Source organism: Lepus europaeus, chromosome 9, assembly GCF_033115175.1.
Source record: "Lepus europaeus isolate LE1 chromosome 9, mLepTim1.pri, whole genome shotgun sequence".
Lineage (NCBI taxonomy): Eukaryota > Metazoa > Chordata > Mammalia > Lagomorpha > Leporidae > Lepus > Lepus europaeus.
In genome coordinates, this window is record NC_084835.1 from 7,349,080 (window position 1) to 7,369,040 (window position 19,961).

General features: G+C 58.7%; 1 protein-coding gene across 6 annotated transcripts in view; it reads left to right on the forward strand.

Annotated features, from left to right (window-relative positions):
- Nucleotides 1-19,172, forward strand: part of MTMR14 (myotubularin related protein 14) — a 41,707-nt gene extending 22,535 nt beyond the window's left edge. For 3 of the 6 annotated variants that reach the window (XM_062200389.1, XM_062200388.1, XM_062200392.1), the window contains 11 exons: nt 404-478; nt 4,021-4,087; nt 5,164-5,249; nt 5,491-5,567; nt 5,767-5,803; nt 7,471-7,541; nt 8,131-8,189; nt 8,353-8,491; nt 9,155-9,334; nt 15,962-16,117; nt 18,592-19,172. In XM_062200389.1, the coding sequence (XP_062056373.1) occupies nt 404-478; nt 4,021-4,087; nt 5,164-5,249; nt 5,491-5,567; nt 5,767-5,803; nt 7,471-7,541; nt 8,131-8,189; nt 8,353-8,491; nt 9,155-9,334; nt 15,962-16,117; nt 18,592-18,775 (1,131 nt within the window). In that variant the 3' untranslated portion in view covers nt 18,776-19,172. The remainder of the gene's footprint in view (nt 1-403; nt 479-4,020; nt 4,088-5,163; nt 5,250-5,490; nt 5,568-5,766; nt 5,804-7,470; nt 7,542-8,130; nt 8,190-8,352; nt 8,492-9,154; nt 9,335-15,961; nt 16,118-18,591) is intronic. The other 3 variants (XM_062200390.1, XM_062200393.1, XM_062200391.1) reach the window with 2 other exon arrangements.
- The last annotated feature ends 789 nt before the right edge of the window (nt 19,173-19,961 follow it).

A 19,961-nucleotide genomic window follows, 5' to 3' on the forward strand; every position in this document is an offset into this window, starting at 1 on the left:
CCTCATCTCCATGCTGTGTTCATGTCTCGTTGTCCTCCTCTGTGCTTTCCGCTCCCCTCTCCCCTTCTCACCACTCCCTTTCTGTACAGGAGGTTTTCAGGTATACGACAGGGCAGCCATTCCATCCTCTGCCCTCCACTGCCTGTGAGAAAGTGGGGAGCAGGTCCAGGGGATGGGAAGCCTGCCCAAGGTTGGATGTAGATGGATGCTGCCCATTGCTGCAGCCGACAGGGAGCTGCAGTCACCTGGTCACTCGGTCTCCCAGCTGTCACTGTTGGAGTCACACAGGCAGCCACTCCAGGGAAGCAGAGCCCTGTGGAGAAGCCTCCTGCCTGCAGCCTGCCAGTCACCACAGCCTGAAGGTATCCCCAGCCCAGTCTCACAGACGTCTTTGTTTCCCCAGGACTACGTCGATGCCCCGCTGAGCATCCCCGACTTCCTGACTCACTCTCTGAACATTGACTGGAGCCAGTATCAGGTGAGGGGAGTGGCACCTGCTTCACACGACCCTTACGTCTGAGCTCTGCCCTTGAACCCCTTAGGCTCTCTGAGCTCTCAGCCCAGGAGGGAAAGAGCTTCTGGCCTGTGCCCTCCAGCTCCTGACTGCTCTTGGCCTGGAAAATCGGAACTTTCTGAACAGGACTCATTCAAAGATTTGCATCCACCAGGGGTTCTGTATCCAGAGGACCTCAGAGTCTGCTTTTCTAGATCTGGGCTGGAGTGGCATTTTTCATTTTTCCTCTTAAATACGTGTTTGGGGAGAAGTGCAGAGCTGCCTGACCTCGTTTGGTGATGGAAACTCTGAAGTGGCTTCTGTTGTCCTCCTCTGGCCCTGGTCCTTCTGGACGGTCCGCCTCACCCTCTAGCCCACACAGGCCCAGGGCTGCCAGCGGTCTCACCTGCCGTCTGCTTAAGATGGGACAGTCGGGGTGAACATTGTGGCGCAGCAGATTCGGCCGCTGCCTGGGAGGCCTGCATCCCATACTGAAGTGCCTGTTTGTGCCCTGGCTGTTGTGCTTCTGATCCAGCTTCCTCTGCTGATGGATTCTAGGAGGCAGCAGGTGATGACTAAAAGGCTTGGGGCCCTGCCACCCACATGGGACAGCCTGACGGAGTTCTGGGCTCCTGGCTCCGGGCTCCTGGCTCCTGGCTCCTGGCTCCTGGCTCTGGCCTAGCCCTGCCTGTTTGGGCATTTGGAGAGTGAATCAGCAGATAGAAGATACCTCCCCCCGCCCCCGCCTCTCCTTTTTTCTTGTTTGCCTTTCATGTAAAGTGTGTGTGTGTGTGTGTGTCTGTCCTTTAAAAAAAAAGGTAAAAAGATGGGACCAGTAGCCCTGAAATTGCTGCCGCCTTCCCCTCTCTCTGCTGCCTGCCCCAGCTGCTTGTCTGGCTGACACGCTGCCCTTCAGGATCTGACTCCGTGTCTGTTGCAGGAAGATTTGCCTGGTCCACCTCCTCCTGCCCATCCCTGGAAGGTTGGGTGCCTGCATCTTTCCCATTAACCCCCCAGGCACATCTTTCGTGGAATTTTCCACTGAGCTGTGGACACTGATTGAGAGGTTTGCTGCTCTGCGCTCCAGCAGGAAGGCACCCACAGTTTGTGCATCTCTCGCTCAGAGACAGCTTGGGGCCTAGAGCTTGAGCAGCCCGTGGACGCCAGAAAGCATCCTGCTCCCCTCTTGGGTCCGTCCCTGCGTCTGGAGGGCCAGCCTTGGGGGTCTCCATCCTTGGAAGCAGGGTGTTCCTCTAGCACCTTGGCACTGTGTGTCCTGAGGACCAGGAGCTCTGTAGAAGCAGCGGCTGTTTGACTTCGCAGTGTCTGCTTGCTCAGCCCCTCGTGTCGGGGCACCTGCCGAGCGTCTGAGTGCGCGAGGTAGGCGCTGTCCTGGCTCCCTCACATTCGCGGTGTTTCTGCAGAGCAGGACAGCAAGCCGGTGTGTTTGGTTGCCGCCCAGACACCAGCCCTCTGGTCTCAGTCCCAGGCTGTGCCTACATAGATTGAGTGGCCTGAGGGACCACAGGATTCCTTTTGTGTTTGTTATGTGTTCTACTGGCTCACTCCCTACATGCCTTCAACAGCCAGAGCCACAGCTAGGAGTGGGGAGCTCAATCCAGGTCTGCTGCATGGGTGGCAGGAACCCGATTATGTGAGCTGTCAGTGCTGCCTCCCAGGGTTCACCTTAGTAGGGAACAAGTAGGAGCCAGAGCCGAGAATGGATCTCAGGCACTCTGAGGTGGCCTGCAGGCATCGAAACTGCTGGGCTGAGAGCCCCTGCCCGGGCCTCCTCCTACATGGAGTTTAGGCAGACACCTCAGGTCGGCTGTCTCCTGCGCCCCACGCTGGTCCCACCTGGCCCATTTTTTCCTCATGCAGGTACAGGCTGTGACAGATATTACTGAATAAGGTATGACTAGGGGTATCACACATTAGCTTGCCAAGGACCACAGCCCCTCAGGAAGGGATGCTGTGTGCTGGGGGAACTCTGCCTGGGGCTGGACTGCAACTCAGCTGTTCTCCCGAGGCCCTCAGGCCTTAAACTGATGGCCTCACTTCCCCCAGTGTAGGGCCCACGACCCTAGAAGGGCTGGACACTTCTTTGCTGTTGTGTCTGCAGCCCAGGCCCTCCGGGGGCAGTGTGATGTGCTGGTATTGAGACATATGTGCTCCCTCTGCCTGGTACGTTCCATGGAGCACTCAGGATGCGAGTCAGGGCTCACCCTAGCACGCCACCCCGGTGCCTCCCACAATCACAGTCCCCTCAGACGTCTGGTTCTTAGTCTAAACTTGTCGCCGACTCCTGTGGGGTAGCGTATTTCTAGCGAAGTAGACCTTGAGTCCTGCAGGACTGGACCTGTCCCTCAACCCAGCCGTGTGACCTTGGGCCTCGGCCAGCTCATCCCTCTACACCGTGTGGCTCACCGTAGCACAGGGAACTTGTGGTCGTCGGAAGCCACTGTGGTTGTTGGCCTCAGTGGCATATCAAGCGTGGTTGGTCCCTGCCTCCCAGGCTGCCGCCGTCTTCCCGTGCCCGCCAGTTCTCACTGGGCATTGTGCTGTGTGGCTCCGGCCTCCCCCTCCTGCTTTTCCTCACCGGTGAGAATCGCAGCTCAGAGGAAGTGTGTTGCCCTTAGTGGGTGGGGCACGTTGAGCCAGATGAGCTGAGAGACCCTGGTGCTGCTGCCGCTAATGACTTCATCAGCGCTGTGCTGCCGCCGTGTCTCTGGAGCTACGGAAAGTGGGTCAGAGCTCTCAGGGGACTGGGGGAGGGTCGGGTAAATGAGCCTGTTCTCTGTTCCTGGGAAAACCACTGCAGTTACAGGTGCCGTGTTCCCCTCCCCCCTGGGAAGTGCCCAGCCCCAGAACAGTGGCAGACAACTGAGTCTGGAGAGGCCGGGGCTGTCCCCAGCCAGGGAAGTGGGTGAGAAAACTGGGTCAGGCCCCTCTGTGGATTTCAGGTTCAGAGCTGGCTGGTTCTCAGCATCTGGGCCGGGCCTTTGGCTTGGTCTGGGGTAGAAGCTCTGATCCCACCTCGTGGGCCTCCTGTTGGGAAAGATTTTGTCTGCAAACACAGGCTCCATTTATTTTTCATCAGAAGGCCATGTGCAGTGAGTAGCAGTACAGGGAAGGTTGCCGCTTTGCTTGGTTGTATGTCATGGTGGGTGAAGGAATGGCTGTTTCCATTTGGCCACAGGCTCAGGGCTCTCTGCTCACCTTTGCCGAGTCTGAAGATGGCCACACTGGAGCCAGGGCCCAGAGGATGCCCAACAGCTGCTGCTGGAAGCTGGGGCCGTGGCAGCCTGTGCCTTTCCCATCCAGATGGGACCACTGAGAACGGCAGTTGACGGGCTTGGGGGAAGGAGCTCTCGGAGCTGGGGTCAGAACATCTGGTTCTATGGGATTCGGGATCTGGCCTGTGACCCAGTCTGCACTTGTTGCTGTGGAGCGATTTATTTTTAAATCACCTTGACGTCAGCTCTGAGTTAATACCTATTCCTTGGCCACTCTGTCCTCCCCAACAGAGCTGGGACCTGGTGCAACAGACGCAAAACTACCTGAGACTGCTGCTGTCCATAGTCAGCAGGGATGGTGAGTGTGCGTCTTCCTGAGCTCTCAGGCCGTAGTGTCTACTGGCTGTTCTCACCCCATGACCCCCGACTCTGTGTGTGTGGGGGGGGGGTGTCACACACTAATGTTTTACTCTGTGGGAGAGAGATTGGAAATTCCCTAGAGTCTGCAGGCTGGACACTGTGCCCGCTGTACCCCATGGAAGACAAAGTGAAGAGGCTACCATCAGCCACACACAGGTGTTTCTGCACTGGCCCGGCTGGCCTTCGAGCCATGCTGCCAGCACTACGTGCAGCTCGGGACGAGCCCTCATTCAGAAAGAGGAGGCTTGAGTGGAAGATCAGTCCCAGCTTAGGGTAGAGGTTGCACAAGCCCACAGGGTGCTCTCCTCCTGCACCCTGGACAGTTCTCATTCTCCAGGACGGGCTGACTCCAGCCCTTCAGCAGCAGTCAGGACTCTGTGGGGTCGCAGTTGCCAGAACAGTGGCACTGTATTGGCTCCCACAACCAAGAAGGCCAAGAGCAGCCAGGTGTCTAATGAGCTTCCTCAGAGGAGATAGTGGTAGCCATTCCAGCTGCGCCCTGGGGCTCCCAGGAGAGTCAGAGGTCACGTGGGCCCATTCAGGGTGAGTGTTCATCCTTGAACTAGGCACGGTGGCTAGGCTTTAATTCTCAAAGTCCCATGCCTGCCCCTGGAGCTGGGACAGTACTGCCTCCAGAGGGCTTCGGAAATATCCGTTGGGTGTTGTAGGAATCACTAGTGCAGGGGATGCTTTCACGTGGGGCATGTTGGCCAGGGATACTTAAAGGTTCCACAGTTCCTGTAACCCTGGAGTACTTGCAGTGTCCCCCTGAGAAACACTGGACGGGGCTGTGTTGTCAGCCCCTCCTCTATGGCCTGGGTGGTGTGGGTTGGACTTCTGGCCCCAGGGAAAGGAAGAAAGGCCTCAGACAAGACATGTGCCTGCTGCACAGCCCTCCTGGGACTAGGCTGAGGCAAGCTGTGGGGAGCACCCGGGCAAAGGCGGGCTGGGGGTGGTGCCTCGCCCCTCACCGGCCTTGTCTGGTTCTCTTGTGGGCCTCCATGCTGCAAGCAGACGACAGCGGGCTGCTGGTCCACTGCATCTCCGGCTGGGACCGCACCCCACTCTTCATCTCCCTCCTGCGCCTCTCCCTGTGGGCTGTGAGTATGAATGCGGGCCCTGGGCAGGTAGCACTCAGGGTGTGGCCGAGCTCTGCCCTGTGAGTGTGTTAGCTTTGTCTCTGGAACCTAAGACTGGGGGAGGGGGAGGCAGGGGCTCACAGCAGAGGTGTGGTTCACCCCGTTCTCAGGGGTGCTCATCAGCCTGCACTGTGGGGAGGGGTGGGGAGGAGGGGAGGACCTGGTCCGAGGAGGCAGCTTTGCCATCTCTGGTCTCTTGCAGGATGGGCTCATCCACACATCCCTGAAGCCCGCTGAGATCCTCTACCTAACTGTGGCCTACGACTGGTTCCTCTTTGGGTGAGACCTGGAGGAGTGTCAGGGCTTGGGGTTTGCTGGAGCCTTGGGAACTGTGTTTCTGTGTGAGGGATGTGGCTCCAGGGATGGGTGTCAGGTCAGGACAGTCCCACCCCTGGGAAGTACTGTGGCTGCTGACCAGCTTCCCCTTGGCCGCCTCATCCTGGTGCTGCCGTCTTTGACCTCGCCCTCCTCTTTGCAGGCACATGTTGGTGGATCGGCTCAGCAAGGGGGAGGAGGTGAGTGCTGCGCACAGCTGGGAGCACAGCTCAGGGCTGACGAGAGGGACAGGCGACAGTTGTCTAGGGGCATTTTCTTGTACATCCTGCCAAGCGTGCACACACGGCCACGCCGACAGTTCCATGACCTTCACTTGTCATTTCTCTTCACCACCTTCTTCTTTTGGGCCACCTTGTTTTCTGCACTCAGCTCTGGAGCCAGCTTGCACGTCGTCCTTGGTGTCCATCGTGACAGCCAGAGCACAGAGGCGCTTCTCGCCTTGTTGCCCCGCCCCGGCCCTTTCAGCCCCATGGCTTTCCTGGCTGCCAGCTGCCTCCAGGCCCCTTCCAGTCTCCCTGCCTTCACTAGGCCTTGTTCTTTCGACCTTGGGTCTCGACTGCTTCCTCCCTTACCCATCTAGAGGCCCAATGTAGAGGTGCCTCGGGGTTCTGCTTTCTCTTGCACACCCCACCCCCACCCGTCTTCCCAAAGCATCTTTCTGCCCCGCCTGGTGTCTTATCTCCAGCCACCTCCTTTTGTCCCTCTCTTCCCAATCCCCTCTTCTGAGCACTTATCGCATCTGCCAGGGCTCCTGAGCCTGCTCCACAGAGGCGTCCACGATCTCTCGCCAGTGCCTTGAAATCTGCTAAAGCCTCTTTGTAGTCTCGCATTTGGGGACATTTCCAGGACATTCTGCCCTTTATGCTTCTCCCTCCTCCCCCATCCAGCAGGCCGGATTCTGCCTTCAGGGTCTCAGGGTAGAGGGTGGGGCTGAGTTCAAACCCCCGAGCTCCCCCCATCAGCAAGAAGAGGGTCTCAGCTGCAGAGTTGATTGTTCTCTCATCCTCACCACATAGTTCAGACAGTCGCTTTTAAGAGAAACCAGAAGAGCTGTGCCCATTAAACACCACCCTATGCCCTCCCCCGCCTTTGAGGTTGGCAGAGAACATTGACATATTAAAGCCCGAGCCAGCCGTGGTGGAGACACCGTGTGATTTTAGGTAACGACAGTCCGTGCCAGCCTGACCTGGGCAGCCCCCCCCGCTTTGAGGAAGTCTTAGGGGGCTGGGGGACACCCTGTGGGCCTTTCTTTAATGAGAGCTACCTGGACCACACTCTGGGGAGCCCTGGGAAGGCTGCCGGAGTAGAACACAGGGCTGCAGGGAGAAGGGGGATGGCTCTTGGGAGTGGGGGTGCAGCCAGAGACCAGGGGCCTCTGGCCTCGCCCACAGCTTCTGTCAGGGTGTGCTATGGGCCAGACATTAGCCTCCCCCGCCACATTCTCCTGAACCTCTGCTGTGGTCGCCCCAGAATCCCTCTCCCTTCTATTGGTCTCCTGCTGCCTCCACTGCTCTCCCTCCCAGCTGTCCTTCCCTGCTAGCCTTTCTCTCTGAGGTCCTTAAAAGAGCACAAGAACATGTGTCCAGCCTGAAGTGTGTTGGGAAGGCCGCTGGCTGCCCTTGTGTGTTCCCAGGATGGGGGTGTGGTCCAGTGCACCTGCCAGACCCTGCCTCAGCCCCCTCCACTTCATAGAGCAGAATGTGCCGCTGGCCCCCAAAAGCAGGGCTGCTGTCCAGCAGGGGTTGACCATCGTGGCCAGCTGCCTGCCCCAGGGAGTTCTGCTTCCTGCTTCTTAACCCTGGAGAAAGTCTGCTTACTGGGACCTGTTTCTTGGTCTCTTCCTCAGATTTTCTTCTTCTGCTTCAATTTTTTGAAGCATATCACCTCTGAGGAGTTCTCTGCTCTGAAGACCCAGAGGTAAGCGGAGGCCTACTGCTCCTACACTGGGGCCACAGCCCTCTGAGGACTGCTCCGGGGCCGGCCAGGGCTTGCTGCCCGGTTCCTGCCCTGCCTGCCTTCTGAGGCCAGACCCCTCATGAGGGTTACGGTTGACAGTCTGTTTTATAGGGGAGGCCTGTTGGGGTCTCCTTGGAGTTAAGCTAGCAGAACAGCTTTGGGGACGAGTGAGTGCCATGTGGTGACTCAGAGAAGGGAGTAGCCAGCCCCTGAGCTGACCTTTGCCCTCCCTGGACCACTGTAGATAGCCAGTCCACTAAGCATGCAGCCCACACAGCAGGGCACAACTCTGCTCCCAGCCTGTGAAATGCCGGAGCCCTGTGAAAGTTGTGTCTTCCTGGTCAAAGTTCCTAGCATGCTGGGCTGGACTTGAACTCTAAGGGCTGAGCTGACAAGGCTGAGGCAGGGTGAGTTCTGCAAGACGGCCTGGTGTCTTTAGGCAGGGCCTGTCCTCATGGGTGGCTTGCGTCTCGGAACCGCTCTCCAGGGTGGGCAGGGGTGAAGGGTGGGGACAGGAGAGATCCTGGCCATCCCTGGGTCCTGTTGACAGGAGGAAGAGTTTGCCGACCCGGGAGGCAGGCTTCACCGTGGAAGACATCTGCTTGCTCAGTAAGTCCGGGCGCAGCAGCCTCCTTCCCCTGCGTGCCCTGCGTGTGCAGCAGACAGGAGCTGCTTGTTCTGGACGCTGCTTTTTCCAGCTGTGTGGTACAGAAGATGGGAGGGCTTCAGCAGCGAAGGTCATGGGCTAACTGACGGCGCTGGCTTCTTCCAGGACGCAGAGACCGCGGCAGCACCACCAGCCTTGGCAGTGACTTCTCCCTGGTCATGGAGAGCTCCCCGGGAGCTGCTGGGAGCTTTACCTACGAGGCTGTGGAGCTGGTCCCAGCAGGAGCACCCACTCAGGCAGCTTGGTGAGGGGCCAGCCTGGGACCAGGCTTACAGCTGTGCCCAGGGCCACCTGCCCCAGGGAGCCGGACTGGAGCTGCAAGAATAAAGGGAACCCCTGGCAGAGGGCCGGAAAGCACAGCTCCACCCCTGCTGTCTCCTCTGGGCTTTGGAGGCCGGCCATCTGGTCGGTGAGGGACACTGCCTGAGATGGCCCAGGAGCATCAAGGGCTAGGGTTCCCAGTGGAAGGAAGTGTCAGCAGCTTGTGGAGCTGAGCAGTGGGCAGGGGCAGAGGCTCGGGCTAAAGGAGCTCCCTATACAGCAGTTTAGCAGAAGAACACACAAGTGAGCGGGCATCTCGGCCCCGACTGGGAGCTGCAGCCTGGTTCAGCCTTGTTCCAGGGAAGCCTGAGACTTTGATGACTTCTTCCTTAGAGAAGTGGCCGTGGCTCAGGACTTTACGTACCACGGTGGGGGGGGGGGGGGGGAGTGGGTTAAGTACCGATCTCTGTCACGTGCTCAGGCCAGCAGGCCGGTGTGGTATATCCATACCTTTAGGAAGGCCCCAGTCCCTTCATAAAGACCCAGCCCTTGCTGCCCACGGCTGTGAACCTGAGGGAGAGAGGATACATACCCACTCCCGAGTGGCTTCTTCCCTCGGCCCACAGCCCTGCTCTTTGCACTGCAGGAGGAAGAGTCACTCATCCTCCCCACAGAGTGTGCTCTGGAACCGACCGCAGCCCACCGACGACCGCCTGCCCTCCCACCAGGGGCTGGTGGAGGCCAAGTCTTCCAGCTCCTCGTCCTCCAACCATTCTGACAACTTTTTCAGAATGGGTAGCAGTCCCCTGGAGGTCCCCAAACCCAGGTGAGGAGCGCCAAAGCCCTCCCCCTCAATAAGACACGTGAGGTAGCATGTCAGGTAGTGTCCCAGATGGGGCTCCTTGCCTTGGGCCTGGGGGCCGTGTTCTCAGGAGGCAGCCACAGACAAGCTTGTGGGTGCCACTGTTTAGAGAATGGCCTGGTGTTTGGCCATGGAACAAGGACTTGTCTGTAGAGTGGGCTCAGATGACCCTTTGTCACCCTGGCAGGGCCATTGGGAAGTGGTTGTGGTGTGATGGGTGACCTCCACCCATCACCTTTGGAAGATCCCAGTGCCCTGTGGAGTTCACACTCACTGAGAGTGTGGATCAGGTACTTGGAGACTTCTGGCTCCTCTGTGTCCACATGGCGGGGGCAGTAAGAACAGGAGATACGGACTTAGGCCAGATGTGTGTGTTGGGTCAAGCAGTGGAGGACGCCACACTAGAAGAGGAGTGTCTCAGGTAGGTTGGATGGACCATGTGTGGCTGGAGCGTGCAGCATGCTGTGTTTCCCAGGTGAGGTGAAACATGATTCCAGGATAGCCTGGCCCTGGGGAAAAGCATTTCTGAGTGATGGTGCCACTTGGTCCCTTTCATGTCTTCAAGGAAGGAGTCCTATGAATTGCTTTGCTTTTTTTTTTTTTTTTTTTTTAAGATTTATTTATTTATTTGAAAGGCAGAGTTACAGAGAGGCAGAGAGAGAGAGAGGTTTTCCATCCACTGGTTCACTCCCCAAATGGCTGCAATGGCCAGAGTTGTGCCAACCCGAAGCCAGGAGCCAGGAGTCTCTTCTGGGTCTCCCACGCGGGTAGGAGATGGACTTGGGCCATCTTCTACTGCTTTCCCAGGCCACAGCAGAGAGCTAGATCGGAAGTGGAGCAGCTGGACTCGAACCGGCACCCATATGGGATGCCGGCACTGCAGGCTTTACCGGCTATGCCACAGTGCCGAATCCTGCTTTGTTTTCTAAAGTTTGAAAACATCTAGTCCTTCTGGGGAGAACAGAGATCCTTAGTAGACTGCGGGGAGAAAGGGACATTTTGCAAAACAGCTTGAGCTGTGGAGTCCGTAGCACTCGCTGGGCCAGCCCTGCTATACTCGAAACGTTGGGGTTGGTTTTCTTCCTCGGTACCTAGCCAGTACGCAGGTAAAGCTTGCAGAACTCCCCCCATCTCCATTCTGTGAGCTTTCACCTGGTAAAGCCAGGTGACTCAGGAGGATGGAAAAAGGGTCTCCCCCATGCAGGCGAGAGGGTGGGCTGGAGCTCGGGGCCACATCACCCAGAGGTCCTTAGTCTCTGAACCCCACATCTGTGAGTGCCACAGCAGAGACAACACCACCACGAGCCCTCTGGCCCCAGGGGAGTTTGGTGCCAGGCAGACAGCCCTCACCCCTGTGCCTGTTCCCTTGCTGCCTGGTGTGTGCCCGCCGCCCTGGCCTGATTTGCACGCCTGGCTGTCCTCACCTGCTCCCGGCTACAGGGCTGCCGTTGAACCTTTGCTGTTGTGAGCTGTGACGCCATTGCCATTCCTGCTGCCTTTTCAGTGTGTGCGGGGTTGCTGGTTACCTGGGAAGAAGCCCAGAGATCCTGTCTGTGTCTGGGTGGGTCTTCAGAGTGGACTTTCCACAGTGCTGGGCGCGTCTGTGCCGACGCAGCACACCCTCACCCTTCTCCCGTGGCTTGTGGCTTTTTGTCAGCCCCTTTCCAGTCCTGTGATGGTTTCCTGCATCCCGCAGTGGGTCTCTGCCTGCACTGGGTGGCTCTGTGCTTGGGGCCAGTGCAGGTTGGCCCCCAGGCCCTGTCTTCTGGAGGCGGGAAGGGGCGGGGCTCCCGAGCCCTGCGTGCTGGGTCTGTGGGACGCTGGGAAAGCGGAGCAGTGTAGCTGCAGGTGTAGGCAGTGAGGGCGGCTGCTGTGAGCTGCTGGCTCTGGAGTCTGCTCTGGGGGTGTCTGCCTGGGGCCGGGGGTCGGCCAGGTGACAGGGCTCTCACTCGCAGGCCTGTTTGCCAGAGGTGTTGAACAGCTTGATGATTCAGATACGGAGCATTCTAATTGTGTATTTCCATTAACATTAAAATTAATTTAGTCTCTTTTATCTGAAAGTGCATGAGGGATCCTGTCATCAGCTTCCCTGCCTCGTGGGTAACAATGGCCAATCAGGTCTGCGATACAATGGAGGAACTGTCTGGGAGGAAAGAGACCCTGTAGCACAGCCGTCTGACAGCCAGAGACCCCTCCCGGTGAACTCAGTTCTGTGTGCTCCACGTTCTGCCAGCCTGACTGGGAAGCAGGACTCACTCTGCAGAAGGAACCCTGAGGCTTTGTCCCGCTGAGGAGTAGGTGTGGGTGCACCAGATGTCACCAAGCCAAGCCCGTACCCTCACCCAGAAGGCTGCTGGCTGGTGCTGTCGTAGCAGCAGCAGATTTCTATTTTTATTTATTTCATTTATCAGAAAGGGTTACAGAGAGAGAGAGAGGTCTTCCATCCACTGGTTCACTCCCCAAATGGCCACAATGACCAGGGCTAGGCCAGGCAGAAGCCAGGAGCTTCTTCGAGGTCTCCCATGTGAGCATAGGGGTCCAAGCACTTGAGCCGTCGTCCACTGCTTGCCCTGGCCATCAACAGGGAGTTGGATCGAGAGTCAGTGTCCGTGTGGGATGCTGGCACTGCAGGTGACAGTGGCATCGGCCCCAGCAGCAGCTTCTGGTGGTGCTGCACCGTTTCTGACCAGCTGCAGGGCTGGGAAGGGGCAAGACAGGCTCTGAGCGCCAAGCCTTTCTCTGTAAGTTACCAAGTGCATGGCCTTGGTCTCTGCTCCTGACTCACAGGTCGTGTGCAGGGTGCAGTGTGCTTGCCCAGTACTGTCCACAGCTGGAGGTTGTGGGGGAGGGAACCATTGCCACGGAGCTCAGCTTGGAGCCAGGCTGCCTGGAGAGTGGATGAACTTGGCCCAGGGACACCATGCAGCCTGGTGCAGTGGTTGACTAGCAGCCCCAGGAACTCCCTGCTGCAAGTAGCTGTTTGCTACTTTTGCCCACCCACTACCTTCTGCTCCTCAAAAGCAGTGAGCTCCATCTCAGGTCACGTGAGGGGAGAAGCCAAGCTGCTCCCTGTGGCTCATGGGACTGCGGCCTTGCTGGGCGTGTTCTTGTGTTGGGCCACAGCTCAGGACCCGGCATCAGTACCGAGAACCAAAGGCATCATCTGCTTAAGACCTCGGAGAAAAAGCGTGGAGCCCCAGGGGCTTCTGCTTGGGCCTGTGAGAATGCACAGGGCCCTGGTGGAGGGACAGGCACGTGTGTTTGAAAGGCCAGGCTTGGAGGAGGCCCCTCCGTGGTGTGGTGCGTGGGCAGAGGCTTTGGGACCCTCACTGGCAGTGTCGGAGTTAGGCTTAGGACTTGAGGGTCGGGGGACTTCGCTTGAATTGGGTGCCATCCAGGCTTCCTCACGGCCTAGGGTTCTGGGTCTTGGCCGCACTGATTCCCTGTGACTTGGTGGCTTGACATTTTCTCATCCGTAATCAGAGACTTAGCAATCCCCACATCTGCCTTGCTGTGTACTTGCAAGCCCCTCTGGCAGCCTTGTCACTCAGAAGTTTCCAAAGGGAAGGAACCAAAGATGCATCTGGAACTGTTACAGAGGAGACCTGGTGGGAAAGTCCAGTGCGACGGTGGCCTCCAGGTGGAGTTGATCCAGTTCTAGTCCATTGGCCCATGGTTCCTTCCCCTTGCTGTGTCCTCTGGCCAGCTTCCCCAGAGGTGGCATAGTGGCTGCCAGCTGCCTCTGGGGACCCGTGTCTTATTTCTTTTAGTGGATAGTTGTGGTTTCAGTCTGAGCTCTCTGTCTCTCTGTCTCTGTGTGTGTGTCTCTCTCACTTATTTGAAAGGCTGAGTTACTGACAACTTCCATTCGCTGGTTCATTCCCCAAATGGCCACAGCAGCCATGGCTGCATCAGGCTGAAAGCAGGATCCAGGAACAACATCCTCATCTCCTACTTGGGGGCAGGGACCCAAGCATCTGGGCCCTCATCCGCTGCCTTCCCAGGTGTATTAGCAGGGAGGTGAATCAGAAGTCGAGGAGCCAGGACTCAAACGTGCTGGGTATGGGATGCAGGCCTCTCAGTGTGGCCCGACCAGCTGTACCACAGTGCTGGCCCGCTGGGGCCCTTTTGGCTGTCATGAACTGGAAGTCTGCTTCACTGCAGTTGGAAGTTCTGTACCTGTCCAGGTGCAGGTCCTCACCCCTCATCGGGAGGAATAGTCCGTGCAGGACTGCTAAAACGAGCCCATGGCAGGCTGGAAATGCCACCATGGATTTGCCAGTCCCTGTGTGTCCTTGGGCAAATCACTTCCCTTGAGTTCAGGTTTTCCCGTCCCGTTTTAGTGGGGGTGGTCACCCTGGGCTCTGCCAGTTAGGGTTTGCGTGAGTGATTGATGCCTGGCACATTGGAAGCCCTCGTCCTTTTCCCGATGCTCAGTGTTCGCTGTGGTGAGACCATGCTCATGAGCAGCTGATCTGGAGCCTGGAGCCCACCAGGCCTGCTTGTGCCTGGGTTGGGCCTGTTCTGTTTCTGGCAGGGTTCTTGCCCTCTTTTCCAGAAAGCACTAGCTTGACTGCACCTGGTTTGAGTTGCTCTCAGCAGGGTGTCAGCCTCAGGTGGGGAGGCGAGGCCTTGCCCTGTGAAGGGGGTCTGGGCTTCACCCTCTGAGGGGGCAGTGTTGCTGAGGAGCTGCCCCCCAGGCAGAGGTCTGAGCCCCTCTAGAGAGGGACAGGCGACCCCTGAAGCATGGTGTGCGGTGTGAGGGCTGCTTGGCTGTGAGTACAGGCAGAGGGGCTTGGCATCTTGGAAGCAAGCTGCCTGCCTGTGCCTGAGACTGGTAGGTGTCATCTCTGGTGTCTGTCAGTGTCTAAGGGGTCCCCTGGAGCCCGCTGACCCAGAATGGCCTTCGTGAGCTCCTCTTCTGGGTGCGGTCCCTTCTTCTCCACCCGGAGAGCTGCATGGCCACCTTGCAGCCAGTTCTCTGACAAACCTCGGGGTAGGACGACTACCTTGGAGCCCGTGTGCTCACTCTTGAAAAATTTCAGGGTCTGCAAAAGATGGCTGGTAGCTGAGAGGCTCCTCCTGAGCCCCAATCCCACCTCCTCACCCCCACCCCCTTGCTGCGTCCTCCGTGGGAGCCCGGGTGCACGGCTCACCAGGTGGTCACCTGCATGCCTTTGGCTGTGGTGTCCCCTTCAGAGGTGTTAGTCTGGCCCTGAGGGTGTGGGTTTGGAGTATGACAGACTTACCTGTGTTCCCTGCTCCAGAAATGCTTGATCCCACGTGGCCTCCTCTAGTTAGCGTCCTTGCCGTTCCCCCAGCACTGCTGTGAGCAGCTGTTTCCTCCCAAACTGCCACGCCTGGAGAAGGGATCCACAGACAGCATCAGTGGTACAGCCAGCTGCTCCTTCGCAGCGTTGTGCTGGCTGGACGCTCTGATGGGCATGCTGCCTGAGCTGGCCAGGCTTCTGCCGCCAGGCACCAGGAAGCCTTGTTTTGTTGGGCCCTGAGGTTTCCATCAAGAAGCAGACCATGTCCTGCTCCAGTGCCTGGCACAGCCTCTCACACTGGGAGCAGAGGAGGGATGCACGTGGGAAGACCAGGTGCTACAGGGGCTTCCCGTGCAGAAGGGCTCCCTGGCTGTGGGGCCTTGGGCAAGCTTCCTGCCCATCTGAAGCTGCCCTGTCTGGTCTGGGATGTGGGCATGGCTAAAGGTTGGCAGAGCTACACTCAGGTGGCAGCTGCTTGCAGATTCTGACCCCCAGACTAGGAACCCTTGACAGTCAGCTGGGTAGGCCAAGGTCGGTGAGCATTGTGCTCCACTCCTCACTGTTCACGCCTCTGCTCTGTTTCTGGGTTCACCTTCCACTGGTCCTGAATTAATGAGTAAAGGGTCAAGCATCAGAAAAGAGGCCCCTGGGGCCTGGGACCACTGGGCAGCTGCTGGAGGGGGCTTGCCGAAGGCCCCCCTGCCCCCTCCCTTCTCCGGCTGAGCCACTGCCTGGGACAGAGGGAGGGGTTGGCTGGCCGTGAGGAGGATGTGGCAGCTGTGGCACCCGGCAGTGCTTGGCTCCCCTTCCCCTAAGCTCTGTCTGCAAAAGGCCTGATGGAGCTGTCGCGTTGCCTGCCTGAGCCATCCCCTCCCTGTGGGCATGGCCAGTGAGTTTGCTGGGCTGATGCTCCTGAATACAAACGATGGCTCCTGGAAGGCACTGCAGAGGGAGGAGGAACCTCAGGGCTCCCAACCTTCACGCCACAATCTAGGTCACCACCCGCCACAGCCCCACACGCCTGTGGTCCTCACTGCCAGGACCTCAGGGATCTGCGTGCTGGGGACTGTGGGTGACCCTGGTGTGCACTCCCTGTCCTTGTGCTTGCCTCCTGCTCCTTAGCTCCTGTGTGCGCAGAGCGCGGTCCTCAGCTGCGCTGCCCTGTGCTCCACTCTGAGCACAGCCTGCCCAGCTCCCCTTGCACCTGCAGAGAAGCACTTCCAGATGCTGCAGTTGACGCTCGTGACCGTGGCCTGGGCCCCCTCCCTGTCAAGTGTGTGACTCACTGTGCATGGTCTCCCCTCTCTCCTCTCTGCCCCAGATCAGTGGACCACCCCCTGCCCGGATCCTCTCTCTCCACAGACTGCGGCAGCTGGCAGATGGTAACGGGCTGTGGCAGTATTCAGGAGCGGGCTGTCCTGCACACAGACTCCTGTCTGCCTCCCAGCTTCCCGGATGAGCTCCCTCACAGTTGTCTGTAAGTGTCTCGCTTCAGAAGGCAGGGTGCTTCCTGCCCGTCGCAGCCGCTGAGCAGGCAGGGCAGCTGCGTAGGAACAGCACAGAGGCTGCCCCCAGCCGCCGTACCCTGCAGGTGAAGGAGGCTGGAAGATGGCTCAGAAAATCCGTTGAGGTTGTGTCTAAAAGGCATCCATGGGCATGTTGGGTGTGCGTGAGGGAAAGCTGGAGGACTGTAGCTGGAGAGCCTGTTTCTGTCCAAGGCTGTGCCAGCATGAGAGGGGCTATGCCAGCATCCTATGCCAGAGCCCGGATGGCGCTGGGTTAGCCCCATTGTGCTCCTCGCAGGCAGAGCGGGGTGACTTGTGGTGCTTACCCCCCACCTCTGTGTCTGCCTGCAGGCAGGAAAGAGGGTGCAGAGAGCCTGGATCCTGTGCCTGTAAGCCATCTTTTTCCAAGACTGCAGAGCTGGGCCTCCGGCTCTTGGAGCACCTCTGCCTGATGCACACAGCTGCTGCTGCTGGACAAGCTACCTGCCGCCTGCCTGCTTTGCCCTCTCCTGCGTGTCAGGCAGAGGGGCCTCCGCTGGCCTGGAGAGCCTGCGCACCCCTGTGGCTCCTCAGGGGCCTCGTGGGGAGCCTCTGCTCACCTCCACACCTGCGCCCTCGCACCTTGACAAGCTGCCTCACTCAGCATCCCCAGACTCAGCTCCTAGCCCCCATGCTGACATTGTGGAGGCCATGTGCCCTGGGCAGTGGGTAGGAAGAGGGTCCCTGAATGCCAGCTGAGGCTGTGCCAGAGCTGACCAGACCTTTTGATCCCAAGACAGCATTCATAGGTTCTGTGAGTGCAGCTGGGAGGTCCCTGGGGGACTTCCAAGGCCACTGTGCCTGCGGCAGCCATGTCTCTAGGCCCTGAACAAGACTGACTTTTTTAGATATCAGACCGTTCTGTAGGGACTTCCTGCTTTCAGCACACTGGCCTAAAAGCCTTCTGTAGAGGAAGCCCAGATTCCCCTGCTGCTCCCTGAAGCACCCTCACCAGCACTGGGTTAGCCTGGAGACAGCAGCTGCAGCCACAGCGCACCTGGCCAGAACCTCCTGAGGCCTCCACCCGGCGCTCTGAGCTAGCCACCCTCCAGCTCTGGAGGTTCCAGGAAGAGGGCCAGGGTCGTGGGGGTGGGGGTCAGGGTAGTTCATGCTTGGCCTTGCTATCACAGAACTTAGTCCAAGTCGTAGCTACTCTGCATGCCTGTGGTATCTTGGGTTGCCAGCCTGGCTGATCTCTGGACAGGGCACGCGCTGGCAGCTCCCTTGTCTCCTGGTCCACGTGGGACACACATGCTGTGGGCTCCAGTTCTCGTTTCTTGGTCTGTGCCCTCACAGGTGCGGGCTGTGAGAGTGCACTTGGATGGGATGGGAGGTTCTTCCCACATGAGCGTCAGGAGGAGCTGTGTGACTGAGGGCCTCACGTCTGCCCCAGGTGCCTGTGGAGACTCCAGGGTGGTTCAGGCATCACCGGGAGCCAGCACCAGCTCTGTCGTCTTAGCACTGTGTGAGAGCTGTTAGGTTCTCCCGGACCCAGGAGCCTGCTGCTTCTCCACCTGTCACACAGCACTGCCACAGGTCGACTTCCGACTTCTGGCGGTCCTGTCTGACCTGCCCCTTGGGCCCCAGGCCCTGGGCTGTGGATCCTGGGACTTGGGGATGGAATGCCTTGTGCCAACCCCAGGGAAGAATCTGAAAGAAGTTAGTGGTGCTGGCTAGTGTATAGTGCGAGGGCTCATCTCCGAGGGGCCTCCAAGGGTGCTCTTGACCTTGGAGTCCAAAGGCTGGGTATACCTTGGGCTTCCTCTGTTAGAGACCCTTCAGGACATCAGGTGGCTTCCTGTGGCGTCCAGGCTCTGATAAGTTGAGCATACATCTGTTTCCTTGATCTGTCCTTGCAGGGTGAGGACAGGTTTAAAAGGGCTTGCTGTCTTCCATGGGTGATGAGTGCCTGTAGAGGCCAAGAAGGAGAAAGAGGTCCTGGTGGGAGAGCAGCACCTTTCCGGTTGTGTCCCTGATGACACCCAGGACTGAAGGTGCAGGCGAGCCCTCAGGGAAGAGAGGTCTCAACAGGGGGCCCTGGCCTCTCCAGGGCGAGCACTCCTTCCCAAGGTGTGTCAAGTCCTGGCATCAAGGCTGAGGCCTGGGCCTCCACCCGTTCCTGCTGAGGAGAGGAGTCCAACAGCTGTGAGTGGGAATTCTGTCTGCCTCCCCCGCGTCACAGACGGGTACTATCCCAGCGGAGCCAGATCATTGCCCCAGTAAAAGTGGCTGCTGTTCTGGGTGAGCGCAGTGGCCTGAGAGCTGAGAGGGACAGTGTGAGAGAGGGATTGGCCAGTACTGGTGGTTGTGTGGCCACAGGACCAGTGCTGTCTGGGCAGTGGGAACAAGGATGCTGGGTCTGGTCCAGGGTGACGTGTTCCTTCCTTCTCTCCCTCCCTCCCCACAGGCTCGCAGCCCTGAGCAGCCGGGAGACTCGGCTGCAGGAGGTGCGCTGTGCCTTCTTGGCCGCATACAGCAGCACGGTGGGTCTCCGGGCCGCAGCCCCCAGTCCGTCTGGTGCCATCGGGGGCCTGCTGGAGCAGTTTGCTCGTGGGGTCGGTCTGCGGGGTGCCAGCAGCAGCGCCTTGTGAAACAGCCAGCCCATGGTGGTTTCCTGCTCCTCTTAGCTGAGCCCTTCGTGGAATCAAAGCCATGCCTGGCCAAGGGGTTCCTCCGGGTCAGAGGGGGGGTCACTCCCCTATTCTCCGTCACACACACAGCAGCCCCAAAGCTAAGCAGGGCCAAGGACAGGGTTTCCCTACCCCAGCTCCTGACTGTTGACTGCTGCCCTCGTCACTGCCTCACACCCACCCGTGACTCTGTCAGAGCCCCCCTCAACTCCCAAAACTAGGGTCTCCCTGGGGCCTTGCAGAGGACTCACCCACCATTCTGGTTTCCTGGAAGGGAGGGGTCACTTGCACTGAAACGAGGCAGTTTGACACTGATCACACAATAAAATCAAAGTCCTTTTGAACAGCTGCTCCTGCACTCATCTGGTCCTGTCTTGTGGAGCTTTGGGGGGAGGTTCTCATGTGCCTGCCTTGTGGGTGGGTATGGTGAACAGGAAGGGAGCCGGAGACTCAACCCGAGCCACAGTGGCCCCCCCAGCAAAAGGGGACACGGACTCCCCAGGCTGGTAGGCTGGAAGTCGTGGACCCTCTTCACCTAGGGAGGCTGCTCACCTGTTAGGTGTCCAGGGCTGCCTGCATTGATCCTTGTGGGTGCTGGGTCCTTGCTTGGCTGAGAAGGGGAAGGGCATGCTCACCTTCCCTTCCTCTGTTGGAGGGGTCATGGGCCACTGGCGTCCAGTGTGGCCAGGACAGTGTCCACATCTCAAGCCGTGAAGCCCTGAGAGTTGAAAGGTGTGGGGAGAGGGCTGGGTCCAGGGCCCTAAGAGCTTCCCTCAGCAGTCTGGCCCCAACAGCGCTCAGCTTGAATGCTGAGGCCATAATGCCAACAAGCATTTATCCAGCACTGGCCGTGTGCTTGCCGCTTTCCTAGGGTTATCTGTAAAATGTTGAGCACCCCAACTAGCTGCTAGGATGGCTCATCCATGAGAATGAGCACAGAGGTGTTGGGTCACTCGCCCAAGGTCACACAGCTGTTAGGAACAAGTGGAACTTAAAGGAGACCCTGTGTGAGAGGAGGGAAACTTGGAGCAGCCCCCGTGCCCACCGGTACCCAAGTGCTTCAGCACCGTGGACAGCTCGCGGTGGGGGGCGCCCGTTGCTTGGGGTGAGGCGTAGATTGGAGTTGGGATCTGGGTAAGGGTCTCGG